Genomic DNA, 20,460 nt, shown 5'->3' with positions numbered 1-20,460 from the left:
TGAGTATCATATTTGATACTTTTAATAAATCTAGGTGACAGTTACTATCATTATATTTATTTTACAGATGGATATGCAGGCTTAGGGAAGTTAACTAACGTGTACCAGGCACAAAGCTGGTAAGGGGCAATCCCAGACAGGCGGTCTGGAGCCCAAGTCTGTACCTTTACCAAGCCTTTTATTCCATGCTGCCTTGATACATGCTTACTGTGTGCATGAATTTCCCAATACTTTCTGAGCTCTTATGGATTTTCTTACGGTTTTCTTATGGATTCTTTTTTTTTTTTTTTAACATCTTTATTGGGGTATAATTGCTTTACAATGGTGTGTTAGTTTCTGCTTTACAACAAAGTGAATCAGCTCTACATATACATATGTTCCCATATGTCTTCCCTCTTGCGTCTCCCTCCCTCCCACTCTCCCCATCCCACCCCTCCAGGCTGTCACAAAGCACCGAGCTAATATCCCTGTGCCCTGCGGCTGCTTCCCCCCAGCCATCTACCTTACTACGTTTGTTAGTGTGTATATGTCCATGACTCTCTCTCGCCCTGTCAAAACTCACCCCTCCCCCTCCCCATATCCTCAAGTCCGTTCTCCAGTAGGTCTGCGTCTTTATTCCTGTCTTACCCCTAGGTTCTTCATGACATTTTTTTCCCTTAAATTCCATATATATGTGTTAGCATACGGTATTTGTCTTTTTCTTTCTGACTTACTTCACTCTGTATGACAGACTCTAGGTCTATCCATCTCATTACAAATAGCTCAATTTCATTTCTTTTTAAGGCTGAGTAATATTCCATTGTGTATATGTGCCACATCTTCTTTATCCATTCATCCGATGATGGGCGCTTAGGTTGTTTCCATGTCCTGGCTATTGTAAATAGAGCTGCAATGAACATTTTGGTACATGACTCTCTTTGAATTTTGGTTTTCTCAGGGTATATGCCAAGTAGTGGGATTGCTGGGTCATATGGTAATTCTATTTGTAGTTTTTTAAGGAACCTCCATACTGTTCTCCACAGTGGCTGAACCAATTCACATTCCCACCAGCAGTGCAAGAGTGTCCCCTTTTCTCCACACCCTCTCCAGCATTTATTGTTTCTAGATTTTTTGATGATGGCCATTCTGACTGGTGTGAGATGATATCTCATTGTACTTTTGATTTGCATTTCTCTAATGATTAATGATGTTGAGCATTCTTTCATGTGTTTGTTGGCATTCTGTATATCTTCTTTGGAGAAATGTCTATTTAGGTCTTCTGCCCATTTTTGGATGGGGTTGTTTGTTTTTTTGTTGTTGAGCTGCATGAGCTGCTTGTAAATTCTGGAGATTAATCCTTTGTCAGTTGCTTCATTTGCAAATGTTTTCTCCCATTCTGAGGGTTGTCTTTTGGTCTTGGTTATGGTTTCCTTTGCTGTGCAAAAGCTTTGAAGTTTCATTAGGTCCCATTTGTTTATTTTTGTTTTTATTTCCATTACTCTAGGAGGTGGGTCAGAAAGGATCTTGCTGTGATTTATGTCATAGAGTGTTCTTCCTATGTTTTCTTCTAAGAGTTTGATAGTTTCTGGCCTTACATTTAGGTCTTTAATCCATTTTGAGCTTATTTTTGTGTATGGTGTTAGGGAGTGATCTAATCTCATACTTTTACATGTACCTGTCCAGTTTTCCCAGCACCATTTATTGAAGAGGCTGTCCTTTCTCCACTGTACATTCCTGCCTCCTTTATCAAAGATAAGGTGTCCATATGTGCGTGGGTTTATCTCTGGGCTTTCTATCCTGTTCCACTGATCTATCTTTCTGTTTTTGTGCCAGTACCATACTGTCTTGATTACTGTTGCTTTGTAATATAGTCTGAAGTCAGGGAGCCTTATTCCTCCAGCTCCTTTTTTCGTTCTCAAGATTGCTTTGGCTATTCGGGGTCTTTTGTGTTTCCATACAAATTGCGAAATTTTTTGTTCTAGTTCTGTGAAAAATGCCAGTGGTAGTTTGATAGGGATTGCATTGAATCTGTAGATTGCTTTGGGTAGTAGAGTCATTTTCACAATGTTGATTCTTCCCATCCAAGAACATGGTATATCTCTCCATCTATTTGTATCATCTTTAATTTCTTTCATCAGTGTCTTATAATTTTCTGCATACAGGTCTTTCGTCTCCTTAGGTAGGTTTATTCCTAGATATTTTATTCTTTTTGTTGCAGTGGTAAATGGGAGTGTTTTCTTGATTTCACTTTCAGATTTTTCATCATTAGTATATAGGAATGCCAGAGATTTCTGTGCATTAATTTTGTATCCTGCTACTTTACCAAATTCATTGATTAGCTCTAGTAGTTTTCTGGTAGCATCTTTAGGATTCTCTATGTATAGTATCATGTCATCTGCAAACAGTGACAGCTTTACTTCTTCTTTTCCGATTTGGATTCCTTTTATTTCCTTTTCTTCTCTGATTGCTGTGGCTAAAACTTCCAAAACTATGTTGAATAAGAGTGGTGAGAGTGGGCAACCTTGTCTTGTTCCTGATCTTAGTGGAAATGCTTTCAGTTTTTCACCATTGAGGATGATGTTTGCTGTGGGCTTGTCATATATGGCTTTTATTATGTTGAGGAAAGTTCCCTCTATGCCTACTTTCTGGAGGGTTTTTATCATAAATGGGTGTTGAATTTTGTCGAAAGCTTTCTCTGCATCTATTGAGATGATCATATGGTTTTTCTCCTTCAATTTGTTCATATGGTTTATCACATTGATAGATTTGCGTATATTGAAGAATCCTTGCATTCCTGGAATAAACCCCACTTGATCATGGTGTATGGTCCTTTTAATGTGCTGTTGGATTCTGTTTGCTAGTATTTTGTTTAGGATTTTTGCATCTATGTTCACCAGTGATATTGGCCTGTAGTTTTCTTTCTTTGTGACATCCTTGTCTGGTTTTGGTATCAAGGTGGTGGTGGCTTCGTAGAAGGAATTTGGGAGTGTTCCTCCCTCTGCTTTATTTTGGAAGAGTTTGAGAAGGATAGGTGTTAGCTCTTCTCTAAACGTTTGATAGAATTCACCTGTGAAGCCATCTGGTCCTGGGCTTTTGTTTGTTGGAAGGTTTTTAATCACAGTTTCAATTTCAGTGCTTGTGATTGGTCTGTTCATATTTTCTATTGCTTCCTGATTCAGTCTTGGCAGGTTGTGCATTTCTAAGAATTTGTCCATTTCTTCCAGATTGTCCATTTTATTGGCATAGAGTTGCTTGTAGTAATCTCTCATGATTTTTTTTATTTCTGCAGTGTCAGTTGTTACTTCTCCTTTTTCATTTCTAATTCTATTGATTTGAGTCTTCTCCCTTTTTTTCTTGATGAGTCTGGCTAGTGGTTTATCTATTTCGTTTATCTTCTCAAAGAACCAGCTTTTAGTTTTATTGATCTTTGCTATTGTTTCCTTCATTTCTTTTTCATTTATTTCTGATCTGATTTTTATGATTTCTTTCCTTCTGCTAGCTTTGGGGTTTTTTTGTTCTTCTTTCTCTAATTGCTTGAGGTGCAAGGTTAGGTTGTTTATTCGAGATGTTTCCTGCTTCTTAAGGTGGGCTTGTATTGCTATAAACTTCCCCCTTAGAACTGCTTTTGCTGCATCCCATAGGTTTTGGGTCGTTGTGTCTCCATTGTCATTTGTTTCTAGGTATTTTTTTATTTCCTCTTTGATTTCTTCAGTGATCACTTCATTATTAAGTAGTGTATTGTTTAGCCTCCATGTGTTTGTATTTTTTAAAGATCTTTTCCTGTAATTGATATCTAGTCTCATGACGTTGTGGTCGGAAAAGATACTTGATACAATTTCAGTTTTCTTAAATTTACCAGGGCTTGATTTGTGACCCAAGATATGATCTATCCTGGAGAATGTTCCATGAGCACTTGAGAAAAATGTGTATTCTGTTGTTTTTGGATGGAGTGTCCTATAAATATCAATTAAGTCCATCTTGTTTAATGTATCATTTAAAGCTTGTGTTTCCTTATTTATTTTCATTTTGGATGATCTGTCCATGGGTGAAAGTGGGGTGTTAAAGTCCCCTACTATGAATGTGTTACTGTTGATCTCCCCTTTTATGGTTGTTAGTATTTGCCTTATGTATTGAGGTGCTCCTATGTTGGGTGCATAAATATTTACAATTGTTATATCTTCTTCTTGGATCGATCCCTTGATCATTATGTAGTGTCCTTCTTTGTCCCTCTTAATAGTCCTTATTTTAAAGTCTATTTTGTCTGATATGAGAATTGCTACTCCAGCTTTCTTTTGGTTTCCATTTGCGTGGAATATCTTTTTCCATCCCCTTACTTTCAGTCTGTATGTGTCTCTAGTTCTGAAGTGGGTCTCTTGTAGACAGCATATATAAGGGTCTTGTTTTTGTATCCATTCAGCCAATCTGTGTCTTTTGGTGGGAGCATTTAGTCCATTTACCTTTAAGGTAATTATCGATATGTATGTTCCTATTTCCATTTTATATATTGTTTTGGGTTCGCTACTATAGGTCATTTCCTTCTCTTGTGTTTCGTGTCTAGAGAAGTTCCTTTAGCATTTGTTGTAAAGCTGGTTTGGTGGTGCTGAACTCTCTCAGCTTTTGCTTGTCTGTAAAGGTTTTAATTTCTCCATCAAATGTGAATGAGATCCTTGCTGGGTAGAGTAGTCTTGGTTGCAGGCTATTCTCCTTCATCACTTTCAGTATGTCCTGCCACTCCCTTCTGGCTTGTAGGGTTTCTGCTGAGAGATCAGCTGTTAACCTTATGGGGATTCCCTTGTGTGTTATTTGTTGTTTTTCCCTTGCTGCTTTTAATATGCTTTCTTTGTATTTAATTTTTGACAGTTTGATTAATATGTGTCTTGGCGTGTTTCTCCTTGTATTTATCCTGTATGGGACCCTCTGTGCTTCCTGGACTTGATTAACTATTTCCTTTCCCATATTAGGGAAGTTTTCAACTATAATCTCTTCAAATATTTTCTCAGTCCCTTTCTTTCTTTCTTCTTCTTCTGGAACCCCTATAATTCGAATGTTGGTGCGTTTCATGTTGTCCCAGAGGTCTCTGAGACTGTCCTCAGTTCTTTTCATTCTTTTTTCTTTATTCTGCTCTGCAGTAGTTATTTCCACTACTTTATCTTCCAGGTCACTTATCCGTTCTTTTGCCTCAGTTATTCTGCTATTGATCCTATCTAGAGTGATTTTAATTTCATTTATTGCATTGTTCATCGTTGCTTGTTTCATCTTTAGTTCTTGTAGGTCCTTGTTAACTGTTTCTTGCATTTTGTCCATTCTACTTCCAAGATTTCGGATCATCCTTACTATCATTATTCTGAATTCTTTTTCAGGTAGATTGCCTATTTCCTCTTCATTTGTTAGGTCTGGTGGGTTTTTATCTTGCTCCTTCATCTGCTGTGTGTTTTTCTGTCTTCTCATTTTGCTTATCTTACTGTGTTTGGGGTCTCCTTTTTGCAGGCTGCACGTTCGTAGTTCCCGTTGTTTTTGATGTCTGTCTCCAGTGGCTAAGGTTGTTTCAGTGGGTTGTGTAGGCTTCCTGGTGGAGGGGACTAGTGCCTGTGTTGTGCTGGATGAGGCTGGATCTTGTCTCTCTAGTGGGCAGGTTCACGTCTGGTGGTGTGTTTTGGGGTGTCTGTGGCCTTATTATGATTTTAGGCAGCCTCTCTGCTAATGGGTGGGGTTGTGTTCCTGTTTTGCTAGTTGTTTGGCATAGGTTGTCCAGCACTGTGGCTTGCTGGTCGTTGAGTGAAGCTGGGTGCTGGTGTTAAGATGGAGGTCTCTGGGAGATTTCCACCGTTTAATAATATGTGGAGCTGGGAGGTCTCTTGTTGACCAGTGTCCTGAAGTTGGCTCTCCTACCTCAGAGGCAGAGCCCTGACTCCTGGCTGGAGCACCAAGAGCCTTTCATCCACACAGCTCAGAATAAAAGGGAGAAAAAGTAGGGAGAATTAGTAGAAGTATGAGTAAAGAAAGAAGGAAAGGAGGAAAGGAAGGAAGGAAGAAAGAAGCAAAGAAGGAAAGAAAGGAGGGAGGGAGGGAGGGAGGAAGGAAGGAAGGAGGGAAAGAAGGAAAAAAGACAGAAAGAAAGATGATACAGTAAAAATAAAATAAAGTATAATATAGTTATTGAATTAAAAAATATTTAGGAAAAAAAAAAAAAAAAGGGACGGATAGAACCTTAGGACAAATGTTGGAAGCAAAGCTATACAGAGAAAATCTTACACAGAAGCATACACATACACCTTCACAAAAAGAGGTAAAGGGGGAAAAATCATAAATCCTGCTCCCTGAGACCACCTCCTCAATTTGGGGTGATTCGTTGTCTAAAGGAGGGAAGGAAGGAAGGAAAGAAAGAAAGAACGAAGGTAAAGTACAATAAAGTTATCACAATTAAACTTAATTATTAAGAAAAAGAATTTTTAAAAAAAAAGTCATGGACGGATAGAGCCCTAGGACAAATGGTGGAAGCAAGAGTATACAGACAGGATCTCACACAGAAGCATACACGTACACATTCACAAAAAGAGGAAAAGGGAAAAAAATCATAGATCTCGCTCCTAAATTCCACCTCTTCAATTTGGGATCATTCCTTGTCTATTCAGGTATTCCACAGATGCAGGGTATATCAAGTTGATTGTGGAGCTTTAATCCACTGCTTCTGTGGCTGCTGGGAGAGATTTCCCTTTCTCTTCTTTGTTCTCACAGCTCACAGGAGCTCAGCTTTGGATTTGGCCCTGCCTCTGCGTGTAGGTCGCTGGAGGGCGTCTGTTTTTTCGCTCAGACAGGACGGGGTTAAAGGAGCCGCTGATTCGGGGCCTCCGGCTCACTCAGGCCGGGGGTTGGGGGATGGGGGTAGGAGGGGCACTACGTGCGGGGCGGGCCTGCGGCGGCAGAGGCGGCGTGACGCTGCGGCAGAGGCCGGCCTGATGTTGCACCAGCCTGAGACCCGCCGTGCGTACTCCCGGGGAAGTTGTCCCTGGATCCCGGGAACCTGGCAGTGGCGGGCTGCACAGGCTCCGCGGAAGAGGGGTGTGGAGAGTGACCTGTGCTCGCACACAGGCCCCTTGGTGGCGGCAGCAGCAGCCTTAGCGTCTCCCGCCCGTCTCTGGGGTCCGCGGTTTTAGCCGCGGCTCGCGCCCGTCTCTGGGGTTTGCGCTTTCAGCCGCGGCTCGCGCCCGTCTCGGGGGCTCGCGCCCTCAGCCGCGGCTCGCGCCCGTCTCTGGGGTTTGCGCTTTTAGCCGCGGCTCGCGCCCGTCTCTGGGGTTCGCGCTTTTAGCCGCGGCTCGCGCCCGTCTCTGGAGCTCCTTTAAGCAGCGCTCTTAAACCCCTCTCCTCGCGCGCCAGGAAACAAAGAGGGAAGAAAAAGTCTCTTGCCTCTTCGGCCGGTGCAGGCTTTTCCCCGAACTCCCTCCCGGCTAGTCGTGGTGCACTAACCCCTTCAGGCTATGTTCAAGCCGCCAACCCCAGTCCTCTCCCTGAGCTCCGTCCAAAACCAAAACCCGAGCCTCAGCTCGCAGCCCCGCCCGCCCCGGCGGGTGAGCAGACAAGCCACTCGGGCTGGTGAGTGCCGGTCAGCACCGATCGTCTGTGCAGGAATCTCCCCGCTTTGCCCTCCGCACCCGTCGCTGTGCACTACTCCGCGGTCCCGAAACTCCCCCCTCTGCCTCCCGCAGTCTCCGCCCGCGGAGGGGCTTCCTAGTGTGTGGAAACTTTTCCTCCTTCACAGCTCCCTCCCACTGGTGCAGGTGCCGTCCTTATTCTTTTGTCTCTGTTTTTTTTCTTTTGCCCTACCCAGTTACGTGGGGAGTTTCTTGCCTTTTGGGAGCTCTGAGGTCTTCTGCCAGCCTTCAGTAGGAGTTCTGTAGGAGTTGTTCCACGTGTGGATGTATTTCTGGTGTATCCGTGGGGAGGAAGGCGATCTCCGCGTCTTACTCTTCCGCCATCTTCAAGGTCCCCCCGCCATCTTCAAGGTCCCCTGGATTCTTAACTAATTGCATAACCCGTGGTTTGGAATGACAGGCGTATCATTTAGGCAAAGTAGTTACTGAGAAATTCAAAGCTATATGTGCATCTGTATGGTCACAGAGTTCTTATATCTGAACCTTATCTTCACAAAGGACATAGGAAAGGCCCAACTTAAACTCATTATTTTACTTCCTCTGGGTTTCCATCCACTGGTTCTGTTAGCATAAGGCCATCGGGAAAGAGGCTTGGGGCATTTGGGACGGCTTCGGATGCTAGAAGTGTCCAAGGTCAAAGTCAGTGGGTAAAGAGAAAGAAAGGAATCAGGACCATTAAAAGTCAAGACTTGAAGGGAATTCCCTAGCAGTTCGGTGGTTAGGACTCAGTGCTTTCACTGCCGTGGGCCTGGGTTAAATCCCTGGTTGGGGAACTAAGATCCTGCAAGCTGCATGGTGTGGCCAAAAAGAAAAACGTCAAGACTGTGTATTTGCAAGTCTGTGATAGATGAACCCATTAGAACGTCTTTGCTCTGTGTTGTGTTTTCTCCAGAGATGTGAAACAGACGTAGCCGTATTAGGTTATGTAAGACCATTACCCCTTTGATGTGCTTTTTTTTTGACTTCCTTTCCTTTCCTTTCCTTTTTTCTTTTTTTCCCTATTTTCTTCTTACTTGCCTTGGGAAGTTGGCCCATTATATTATTTTGCCAAAGGCCTCTAATAACATTTTAAATGGCTTGTAAAGCTGCTTATGAAACAGCACCAGGGACTTCCCTGCTGGCGTGATGGTTAAGAATCCACCTGCCAATGCAGGGGACAAGGGTTCGAGCCCTGCTCCGGGAGGATCCAACGTGCCACAGAACATCTAAGCCCGTGCGCCACAACTACTGAGCCCGCGCACCTAGAGCCTGTGTTCCGCAGCAAGAGAAGCCACCGCAATGAGAAGCCCACGCACCGCAACGAAGAGTAGCCCCCGCTAGACACAACTAGAGAAAACCCGCACGCAGCAATGAAGACCCAACGTAGCCAAAAATAAATAACTAAATAAATTTATAGAAACAGCACCAAACAAGTCTGTTGGGTTGAGGGGCATGAATGAAATAAAAGAACTCGTGGGTAGAGGTTAGAAGAGACCGTATGGAAGAGCATCTGAGGTCAATTTTGTACATTCTCCACGCTTTCTGGGTCGCTGCTGTCCCACTGAAGGGCATATACCTTTGAACAGTATGGATGAAAGTCCCAACAATTAGGCAAACCAAAGGCCTAATTCCTGTTCTGTTTAGAGCTCTTTAGTGCATGTTTGTGCCTTTAACGCAAACTGGCGGCCTCTTGGCCAGATCTGGTCCTTAGAGGCATTTTGGCTCCCACAGCTTAAACAAAAAAAACCAAAGGAAAAAGTTGCCAACATTAAAAATTCAGGTTATTTCATATAAAAATCAAGATTTCTGATTTCTCTTAGACACTCAGAAGTGTGGCTACATTGGGCTCGTATTTCCGCATTTAAATGTGACCAGGGCTGACTGGTGGCTGGTGTCCATTAGCTACGCTCCCTCTGTGTGGCTGTGTGTTGTAGTGGTCTGAGCATCTTTACCCATTCACGTTCTTTGTCTGAACCCTGATGGAATTTGAGGTTGTGACTCCTGGTTCTTTCTGTAAGTGGTAAGTGTGTATGTGTGAGTGTGTGTATGTGTAAGTGTGTGTATGTGTGTGAGTGTCTGTGTCTTTCATATCCTTAGGTGGAGGCAGGGAAAGTCTGTACTTTCAAGAAGAATACTTGATACTCTGTTTTGATTTAGTTTGTTTCTCATCACAGTAATTATTTAGAGAGTCAAATGTCATTAAAGGATGGTTGTGGCTTTGTTATGTTAACCAAAAGCAGACATTGGTAAAAGAGTGATTTTCAAAGAGTAGGTTTCACCAGTTAGTGAGTCATAATGTAAGTTAAGCACTTCACCACTGGTATTAAAAAATATAATAGAGGGGCTTCCCTGGTGGCGCAGTGGTTAAGAGCCCGCCTGCCGATGCAGGGGACATGGGTTCGTGCCCCGGTCTGGGAAGATCCCACATGCCGCGGAGCGGCTGGGCCCGTGAGCCATGGCCGCTGAGCCTGCGCGTCCGGAGCCTGTGCTTCACAACAGCAGAGGCCACAGCAGTGAGAGGCCCGCGTACCACAAAAACAAAAACAAACAAACAAACAAACAAAATATATATATATAATAGAAAATATTACCATATTATAAATTGATGTTAGATAAATAGCTAAATAATAACTAGGTGGTAGATAAATCGATCAACAGATATGTACTAGGTCACAATCTAAGCTATACTTATTACTGCGGGTTGCCGTTACAAAAACCTTAAAAGCCACTAGATTGTCAAGTTTTAGAAACACAGCTGCAGGGTTTGCTATGAATCAATTTTCCTACAAATGTTTCCCAGTAACAGGTACTTTCATCCTTTCTGGAACCAAGGTTGGCATCTAAGTAAGTAAAAATGACCTCTGCCCTAGAGGAAACAGAAGACCACCTCTTCCTCTTTAATAATTGATTGAGGTTACCCTCCTCTTAACAAATTATAGTTCAATATTTGATGGGGAAAAAAAGCGGTGTGAAAAAATTAAAACCTTGCGGAATTAGGTGCCAAGTACCAGAGTCAAATTTGTATGGTGGATCAAATAAAGAGGGGATAGCAGTGAGGACTGAAGTATTTTAGGAAGTCTTCAGGAAGGGAATGGGACTTGAGTAAATATGCTTTGAATTTTAGTTTTTAGTTCTTCCTTGGATTAGGATGACTCAATAATTAAAATCACATGATCAACCTCATAAGCTAGTTCTTTATATTAGCTGGTTCGAAGAGCCTTCTAGTTTTTCTCTTTCTTCTTACATGGTCCATATTAGTGAGATTCAAGTGAGGCAGGTTTTGACCAATTAACGTATGCTATGCTATATGTGCTGAAAATTGCCATATGGCCGTGGTATTGAGCCAACTGTGGGAAAGAAGGATAAGTCTTCCTTTCTTATTGCACTAACTGCATAGACTGGAATAGATAAAATATTTAACAGGTTTGAAAATTTGCTTGGTTTCCATGCTGTGTTAAAAAGTTCTTTAGATGTGAGCCTCTAGATGTGAGCAAAACTCAGGCATTAAGGCCAGTATTCAGTTTTTCAGCAAGAGATTCTGAGGTGGAAGGAGTGGAATTGTATTTTAGAATAATGAAGTAATTATTAATAATTATAAATAATGTAATAATTAAATATTGTTCTTTAAAACAAAAACAACCTCTTAGTTTATCTTTGATATACGTATGTATCAAAATCAGAACTTTAAAAATTATCCTTGATAATAGGATTTTGTCCAAGTCTTTAAAAATATTTGGAGTAATTAAATATATTTATTAATTATATATAACACACTATACATATATATATATATACATATATGTATGTGTGTGTGTGCGTGTATATATAGAAGTTAAAACACATTTATTTGGTTCTTGCCTAATTATGTGTACCTATCTTCCATTATTAATATAATTCATTTTTTAACAGTCTGAGGTCGAAATGATCCTCTTCTTAATCCTTAACATTAATGTTGAAACCCATCTAGCTTTCCTTGAGTAACTTCTCTTATGTTCCACACATTAATTCAGCAAAGTTATGTTCATTTAAAAAAAAAACCTCTTAGCTGTGTTTGGTTCATCTCATGGAGTGAACACCTAGAGTAAAATTTGATCTGTGATTTGGGAAAGCATAGTTGCCTTTGGGAATGAAATCATTCTTCAAACCATTGTCTGTAAGGAAGGTTAGGACAGAATCTGAGAGTCATAGGATCCTTCTTTTACCTCTGAGCTACGTGGCGCCGTTTCTGATGAGTTTCTGATTCACGGACTGTGATGGGAAGGCCGTAGCACAGGTGTCCTCTTTGAGAGTCATACAGGAAGTAGAGGGATTATACTAAGAATCCAGAAACAGCTTATTAACCTTCTACGACAAAACCTTCAGGACAAAAAACATTGGGCACCATTCTGGCTTAGAGTGATTGGTTCCCTGTCCTTATTAATACCAATTCATCGAACAGCACATGTGAGCAAGAATCCTAACCTCATACCAAATAAATGAGCCTCGTGTCAGACTATTCTAGGCTGTAGGTGCATTGAACTGGTAGGAGCTGGTTTTCAGAAGCTCTCTGTCTTTGTTTTCACAGGATGTGTGAGACTGGTGAAGGGCTGTTTATCTTTCAGACGCGAGATGGGGAGGCCATCTACCAGAAAGTCCACTCTGCTGCCTTGGCCATAGCCGAGCAGCACGAGCGCTTGCTACAGAGCGTGAAAAATTCAATGGTACGTGTGGAATTTCTTGCTTATGACCCAGTGTATGCCGCTGTAGAATTTAGCCTTGGAATCTTGGTGCTGAAGATACGGTCAGTATATTTGGGGGCAGAAGATTTACTCCTGCACTAAGCAGTGCAGTACTTGGATTAAATGCCATCCTTGGAAAGCTCCAAAAGGCCACCTGGTAACACAGTAACTCTACACCGTCTCATCATCTGCTTACCCACTTTTTGCCTCAGTTGTTACCTGTGTGTTTAATCAATGTGGGCTCCTACAACAAAATACCATAGACTGAGTGAGTCATAAAAAACAAATTTATTTATTTCTCACTGGGAGGTTGGGAAGTCCAAGATCAAGGTGCCGGCGGATTCTGGTGGGACCCGCTTCCTGGTTCATGGATGGCTGTCTTTTCACTGTGTCTCATATGGCAGAAAGGGTGAGAGATCTCTGTGGGGTCTCTTTTGTAAGAGCGCTAATGCCATTCATGATGGCTCTGCCCTCATGACCTAAGCATCTCCCATAGGCCCTGCCTTCTAATGCCATCACTTTGGGGGTTAAGATTTGAGCATATGAATTTGGGGGTGGGGGACACAATATTCAGTCCATTGCAGTGTGTGTGTATGTACATTAAAATCAATTTGGGTATGTATGGACATCTATAGACACAGCTATGTGGGTTATCTATCTATAGATATATATAATGTTTTTAACTGTAGCAGAAGTTGTGATTTCAAATGTCAGCAGAGGTCAGAGAGAAAATGAAGGTGAGAGAAGAGGGCTGAGAGGAAACTGGGGTGAAATATCAAAAGCTCAAGACCAGACAACTGTCGACATGAGATCGTGGTTTCCGTGTAGGAGAGTTCTTGACTTTTTCCAGATAAGTCAAGAATTTGACTGTTTATAGTATCTTTCCGTTTGTAACTGTTGGAAATTAATTCCAGCTGAAACCAACAACCAAAACCAGTAATGCTTTGTGGGACAAAGGAAACCTACCTGTAAGACTCCATCCTGCCCACAGCCATGCATTTGCCATCTCTAGTGGATAAACCTTCATAGTCATCAACGTATAAAAACACTGCAAACGCAAATACGCATGAGCGTACGTAAATGCTCTCCCAGAACCCCTACTCTTTTCACTGCTTAGTGCCAGGGACTGTGCATGGTACAGACAATTATGATTCATGAGTTTCTTCTTTAAGAACAGTAAATTTACAAAATCCGAAATGAATGTACAACAGTTAAATAATGCAAATCATGCAGTGTGGCTGCAAACACATGCATAGAGATTCACATCTGGAAAGAAATCTGCAAAACCAAAAGGAGCTGGGTTGGCATGGTAAGGTTACGGCCGTTTGAAAAGTTATGATTTAACCATGTGGGGTGGTTGGATTTAAAGATGGGGAGAGCATGTAGTATGATCTATCCCAAAGGATCCCCAGATTATTCCCGAACGACTTGTGCATGCAGCGCTCTGGGATTTTAGAGCAGGGATCAGCAAAACTTTTGTAAAGGGCGAGATAGTAATATTTTAGGCTTTGTGGTCAAAGATGGTTTCTGCTGCAACTGTTTAACTTTGCCATTGTAAAGCAAAAGCGAGCAAAGGAGAGAAGGAGGGAGGGAGGAGAATTCAAGTTGTTTTGAACTTACAGGGCAACGTCATTGCATTAAAGTTACGCGCTACACAAGATGCCTTTAAAGGTCTGAAGAAGTTTTTTTAAGGCTACCTTTTTGTAAAGCCATCGATTAGCACACATTGTTATCTACTTGAAAAGCAGGTTCTGCACGCACATGTTTTTCCATTTACGCCTCCTCATTACTTCCACTAAAAATTAATCAGGAGTATGAGTAATTCGTTCAGATCATCCTTTTGCAGATTTAACTGGAATATAATGTTGTTTGCTCTTAATTTGCTGTATGCTTAACAAGCTCTATAAAATGAATGATTTTAAAAGTAAACACATCCTGTTTTAGATGGAAATGAGTAAGCTTCAAAACGGGATCTGAATCTCACGGAAGTTAAACCGGGGACTGTGAAATGCTTAAAAATCAACATCCTTCAATCCGTCTCTGATTAGGGGAGAAAAGAGATACTGTGCTAAAATGAAACAAATGAAGGTGATACTAAAGCCCCTAAGTTAGGGTTTTGCGTTTTCTGGTCACTGGGAGTGGATCCACACGGATTGGCTGTTTTCTTGACTAGGAATTGCCTTTATGCCACTACTGGCTTGCTTCTCTGAGATGGTCAAGGTCACGAATGGAGAAAGACGGTGACGCTAACCTCATTATTCGGAAGCCCTACCCCACTGTTAGCTGCCACTAACTCCCAAGACAGAATGCTTCACTGTGGAACGCATGACAGTTTGAAGTTGCAGCCTTGAGTGACGGGGTTTGGATCAGACATATGACCTTGAATCCCAGAAGTCAGAAAGAGGAGACTTGTGGGTCGGATAGTAATAATAACTTTTATTTTATTATCATCATTATTGCGGTAGGCTGAACAATAGCTCCCCCAAATCTTTCCCACCTTAATCCCTGGAACCTGTGAACATTACCTTATATGGTAGAAGGGACTTTGCAGATGTGATTAAGTTAAAGCTCTTGAGATGGGGAGATTGTCCTGGATTATCCAGGTGGGCCCGGTGTCATCACAAGGTCCTTGTAAGAGGGAAGCCAGAGGAGTGAGAGCCAGATGGAAGGTGATGTGGCGATGGAAGCAGAGGGACAGACAGAGATTTTTGAAGGGTCTGTGCTGATGGTTTGAAGGTGGAAAGAGATGTGACCCAAAGGATATAGGTGGCCTCTAGAAACTGGAAAAAGCAAGGAAATGGATTCTCCCCTGGAACCTCCAAAAGGAACCAGCCCAGCTGACACCTTGACTTTAGCACAGTGAATCTGATTTCAGACCTCTGGCCTCCAGAGCCGTAAGGGGATAAATTTGTGTGGTTGTATGCCACCAGTGTTGTGGGAATTTGTTACGACAGCTATAGGTAACGACTACAATAATAATATCAAAAATAATAAAAATGTATCGTGTCTCTACTCTGTAGCAGACAATATTTTAAGGACTTTCTAACCCTCCCAATGACCCTTGGAGGGAGGGCCCAGCACCACCAGCTTGGAAGTAGTGGGGCTCCAATTTGGAGCAAGTGTGCTGGGATAACCCCACTTTACACTTTATCTCGGAATCAAGCCCCTAGACACGTTTTCTTTGCCCTGCATGAGATCAGGTCACTGTTCTTCTAAAAATTCCAAATTAACGGCTGACATTTAAAAGTTAAGAGGTTTCATATAAAACTCAGATTTCTGTAGTATCTTAAAAAGTGAAAAGGCCACACTGATCTCACACCCCCATGTGGCAACCATCGGATATGCCTGGTGGTGCCTTCCCTCTTTAGGTAGAATGGGGATCTTCAGTTCTCCGCAGTCCCTACCACTCTCCATTGTCACTCAGCAAGTGGTCCTTCTCTGGGCATTTGCTAGCCATGCTGTGGCCAATTGATGTCCTGCCTATGTTACATGTATAAGCTTTCTGTTGCTGTGTAACAAAGTGCCACAAACTGTGCACCCTAAAACAACACACGTATGTTATCTCATAGTTGCCCTGGGTCAAGAATGTTGGCATGGCTTACATGGGCCCCCGGCTTCAGATTCTCACAAGGCTGAGGTACTCTAGTCTCATCTTAAGGTTAGACTGGGGAATGACCCACTCACAAGCTCACAGTGGTTGTTAGTGGAAGTCAGTTCCTTAGGGCTGCAGGATCAAGGGCCTCAGTTTCTTGTTGGCTAGTGGATGGAGGCCATCCTTAGCTCCCAGGGACCACCCTCAGCTTCTTGTCATGTGGGCTTCCCAACATAGCCACTTGCTTCATCAAAGCCAGCAAGACCACAATCCTATGTATCCTAACCATGGTCGTGACATCCCATCATCCCGTCAGAGGCTATTGGTTGGAAGCAAGTCACAAGTCCTTCCCACAGTCACGAGAGAGAGGGGACCACACAAGGGTGTGCGCACCTAGAGGAGGAGATCAGGGGGCCACCTTGGTGTCTGCCCCCATACCATGCAAACTTCTGGAATAATGTTTATTTAGTGCTTTGATTTTACCTTTTAAGTATGTTTCCTGCTTTATGGCGTGTTGCTAATAATGCCATTTATTTATGAAGCATCTGCTAAACGCCAGGCTCTTTAGCAACAACAACCGTACCACTTATCAAGCCAGGCACTTTACTCGCTTTTTCTCTAATCACCACGATATCTCTGTGAAGTAGACTTATTCATTCGTTCTCATTTATTAGTTCATTCAAATATGTTTATTGTGGACATAATATGCTGTAGGATATAGCGGTAATTGACAGGTAAAGCCCGTGATCCCATGGGTCTTATAATTCAAGGGAGTATTATTCATGACCCTTGACCTGGAAGGAATCACTCTCCAGATCTTATAGACGAGAAAACAGATGCTCACAGTGGTTAAGTCACTTGCCCACAGCCATAGAGCTCATTACTGTTGGAGCCAGAAATGCAGGATCCTTTTATTTGGTTCTTAAACCTCTACCTCTGGCCATAATGCCTTACTCCCCAGAAGGGTTTTAAAGCCCTTCTGTTTCTTTTATATCCGCACTGAGAACTGTCTTAGCATTTTCAGATTACCCTGAATATCAGAGTACCTTTCAGAAATACATATCAACTCAGAGTATATGTTAAAAAATTACTGTTATAAGAAATCTCGTTTCTTTTGGTACTTTTGGGACCAGATAGCAATCCTGTTTCTCATAATTCTTCCCCCACCTCCTCTCCTTTTAAATTCCGTGTATTATGATTCATTCTAAACGGGGTGTAGAAGAGGGTGGGCGGGCCTGGGGTATTAGGGAAGGACTAACTGTTGAATGAGATGGAGCCGCAGAAACTCGTTTGCTCACAAGCTGCGAGCGGCCTTGCTGGAGCAGCTACAGGGAAACTCTGCCGGGACAGTTTGGGACTCCCCCGAGCAGCCAGCTATTTTTGCCACCTTGGAGATCAGTGTCTATAACAGAGTCTAATTTTGGAACAAGGAGTGGCAGTGTGGGGATGTTCCTCATTCCACGACCGGGCCTGTCATTTTTAGAATTTCCTTCAAGGCGGGAGTGACAAGGTGGAGAATGATGGCAATTTAGCAGCTCCCTTGGGGGCTGCAGGGCCGGGCTCCACTGGGGGTGACATTCAGGTCCCAGGGTGACGTCTCCCCCATCCTCTGCAGTCCTGACTGTGCTCCCACGTTTGAGAGTTTAATCTGAGCTCTTTCTGTGTCCCCTCTTTTCTGGTGTTGTTTAATTGATTTACTTCCAGACTTGGTTTTGCAAATAAATTTTGTTAATCAATTTGGAGAATTCAAGTGGAACTCTTCTACAGTTCTGCAAACCAAAGTAATTTATATTCATCCTAATTTAAAAAATGATAGTCTACACTTTTTTTTTTTAATATAGAGGGCATCAAAGAAAGCATAGAATCAATTTCACTACTACTCAGACTGAAAAAGACCCACACCTGCTGGGATTTTATGTGTAGAAACAGCCTTCTCACAACTGTGTCCCCACTCATACACCCACAAAAAAAATCAGTTTTTACCTCTTCTGTTTATGAGCTCTAGTTAATTGCGTTAACTTACAGATTTTTCTTTTTTTAGTGTACTACTTAAAGCAGTTATCAACTTTTTTTCACTCCTGAATATCCACTCCCTTTTCATAGCTTGGTATATTAATTACAATTCAAAAATCTTTTACTGAACATCTGTCTACTGCTTGCAAAGTAGATCTTTGCAGAGATGTAAAAATTTTTTTTTGCATCTTAAGGAGCTTGAAATTTAGATAAGAAGTTATGATTTAAACCCTTCAAAACATGCAACAGTATAATCCTGATTCAGTTTGCTCTGGTGCCCGTTAGAGGGCAATTTGTCCCTGTTGATCAAAATTCAATTCACATGTCTCTTTACTCAGCAATAGTACATCTAGGAATTTACTCTAAAAATGTACTACCAGAAGCAAAGCTGATGTGGACACAAATGGAGGGAGTTATTCCTTTTTGCTTACATTCCGCTGTTTTACAAACATTTGCTAAGCCCTGCTGTCCGCAGGGTGCTGGGGAAGTGATTGGAGAAGATGAAGTTCCCATTCTTGGGGAGCTTGTGTGTAATAGCAGAGATATCACCCAAAGGGGATAATTAGATAAGTTATGGCACGTGATGTAACAGGAACTAAATGAGGCAGCTAATAGGGTCACATTTGGTACTATCGAACTTGTGTGAAGCACATGGATGAAGAAGAGGCAGGACAGTAGGCAGAGTCCGACACGCACTCACACTCACACTCACACGTGCTTTGTCAGCACAGAGAGTGAACTTCCGGCGGGATACAAACGTACTGGGTAATGTTGGTTACCTTTGGGGAGCAGGACTGGGGTTTGAGGGTCTGAGAAGGGGCTTTTATGTTTCTCTGTATGTTTTTCTCTTCCATTAATTTTTTTTCTTTCTTTCTTTTTTTTTTTTTTTTTGTGTTACGCGTGCCTCTCACTGCTGTGGCCTCTCCCGTTGCGGAGCACAGGCTCCGGACGTGCAGGCTCAGCGGCCATGGCTCACGGGCCCAGCTGCTCCGCGGCATGTGGGATCTTCCCGGACCGGGGCATGAACCCGTGTCCCCTGCATCAGCAGGCGGACTCTCAACCACTGCGCCACCAGGGAAGCCCTTGAATAGACAATTTTATGAGCATAGAGAAAAAGGAAAATGAAGCCGGAATCCCAAATCCAATTCCCTCCCAGTGCCAAAACAAGGCACAGGTTCCAAGCAAGTCTTCTCTGAGAGGCTGGGGAAAATAGTCCCAGGGGTTATTAATTTCAGTGTACAGGTGGGGAGAGGGTTTCCTCGGTAAGGAGTTGTAAAAAGTTACCAGAAGCAAAGGGAAGGGTGATTCTATTTTATGCATATGGCTGAGAATTCAAATGGCTCCGAGTAAATTGATGCAAATCACTTTCATTCCCCATGCAAGTAACCATTTGAGCACATCTGGTGCTCAGCAAGTTGCTGTATTTGGAAATTTGGCCCCAAATGGTTGATTCCACTAACAGTCTGCTTTATCAAAGCTGCAGGCGACAGTGGAGGCATTGTTTCAGCCAGAGTTCTACTCACCAAGTAATGTCTGCTGCATTTTTTCCCTTAGCAAACTTTCTCTCCTGCTCACTTTTTCTTTTCTGTCTCTCTCTCTCTCTCTCTCTCTCTCTGTGTGTGTGTGTGTGTGTGTGTGTGTGTGTGTGTGTGTGTGTGTTTGTAACATTCAAAAGTAAGCCTCTGCTCGCTCTATTTCCTTGACAGTTCAATAATATTCTGTGATAGCTCGGTGACACTTTGATGATAGGAATACCCATCCCTTTTGCTGTAAATGTCAGAACAAGGGAAAGGAGCTGGAGAAAGTGAAGACAGCTCTTTGGGTGGTTCCTGCCAAGCATCTGTCGGAGCTGGATTCTGGATTCGGCAGCCCAGAAGCCCGGGTTTCATGAGAAAGCCGCGGGTGGCCACTTGTATGGCAGATGGTTGATTTTCACTTGAGCAGAGGCCCCTGGGACAGTGAGGGTCCCAAGGGCTGGGAGAATCACTGGGAGATTCTACTCCCCAGGATTGCGTGGGTGTTCCCATCTCCTTGCACCTCCTTCGACTGTTTGCCATTTCTCTAAGCTTTGAAAATTTTATTTCTAAAATAAAATTTATTTCCAAAATTCAGGTGCCTTTTATCACTATGAACAGAACATGAGCCCATCCTTTAAGGTCTTCATGACATCTTCTGTGCTTTCCTGAGACATACACAGGATTCTGATATGAACTTTAGCTCTGCAGTAGGAGGCCAGGTCTTACATCCTGGCTGGGCATCTTTACCAGCTCAGTGTCCTTGGGCGGGTCACTTCCCCACCTGTAGTGTTTGTTCCCCTTCCTGTGAAAGAGGAGGTTGTATTAGTACATACCTTACTGGGTGGCATAATGCCTGTGGTTTCCTGACATCGTGTCTGGCACCTACTAAATCCAAGTCCACCTGCGTTATTAATGTTGACTTGGGAGTTAGAGAGGATACGATGGCAAGGGGATGGAAGATGAGGGAGGTTTCTCATCCACTTATGGATTTATCTCTTCACTCAAGTCAGCCA

At 42.7% G+C, this 20,460-nt stretch overlaps 1 protein-coding gene across 3 annotated transcripts in view; it reads left to right on the top strand.

Annotated features, from left to right (window-relative positions):
* DOK5 (docking protein 5) overlaps positions 1 to 20,460 on the top strand; it is a 269,427-nt gene that overhangs the window by 232,642 nt on the left and 16,325 nt on the right. For all 3 annotated transcript variants that reach the window (XM_032607210.1, XM_032607212.1, XM_032607211.1), the window contains one exon: positions 12,172 to 12,307. In XM_032607210.1, the coding sequence (XP_032463101.1) occupies positions 12,172 to 12,307 (136 nt within the window). The remainder of the gene's footprint in view (positions 1 to 12,171; positions 12,308 to 20,460) is intronic.

This window comes from Phocoena sinus, chromosome 15, assembly GCF_008692025.1.
Source record: "Phocoena sinus isolate mPhoSin1 chromosome 15, mPhoSin1.pri, whole genome shotgun sequence".
NCBI classification, from domain to species: domain Eukaryota; kingdom Metazoa; phylum Chordata; class Mammalia; order Artiodactyla; family Phocoenidae; genus Phocoena; species Phocoena sinus.
This window is presented reverse-complemented; position numbering and strand designations above follow the sequence as displayed.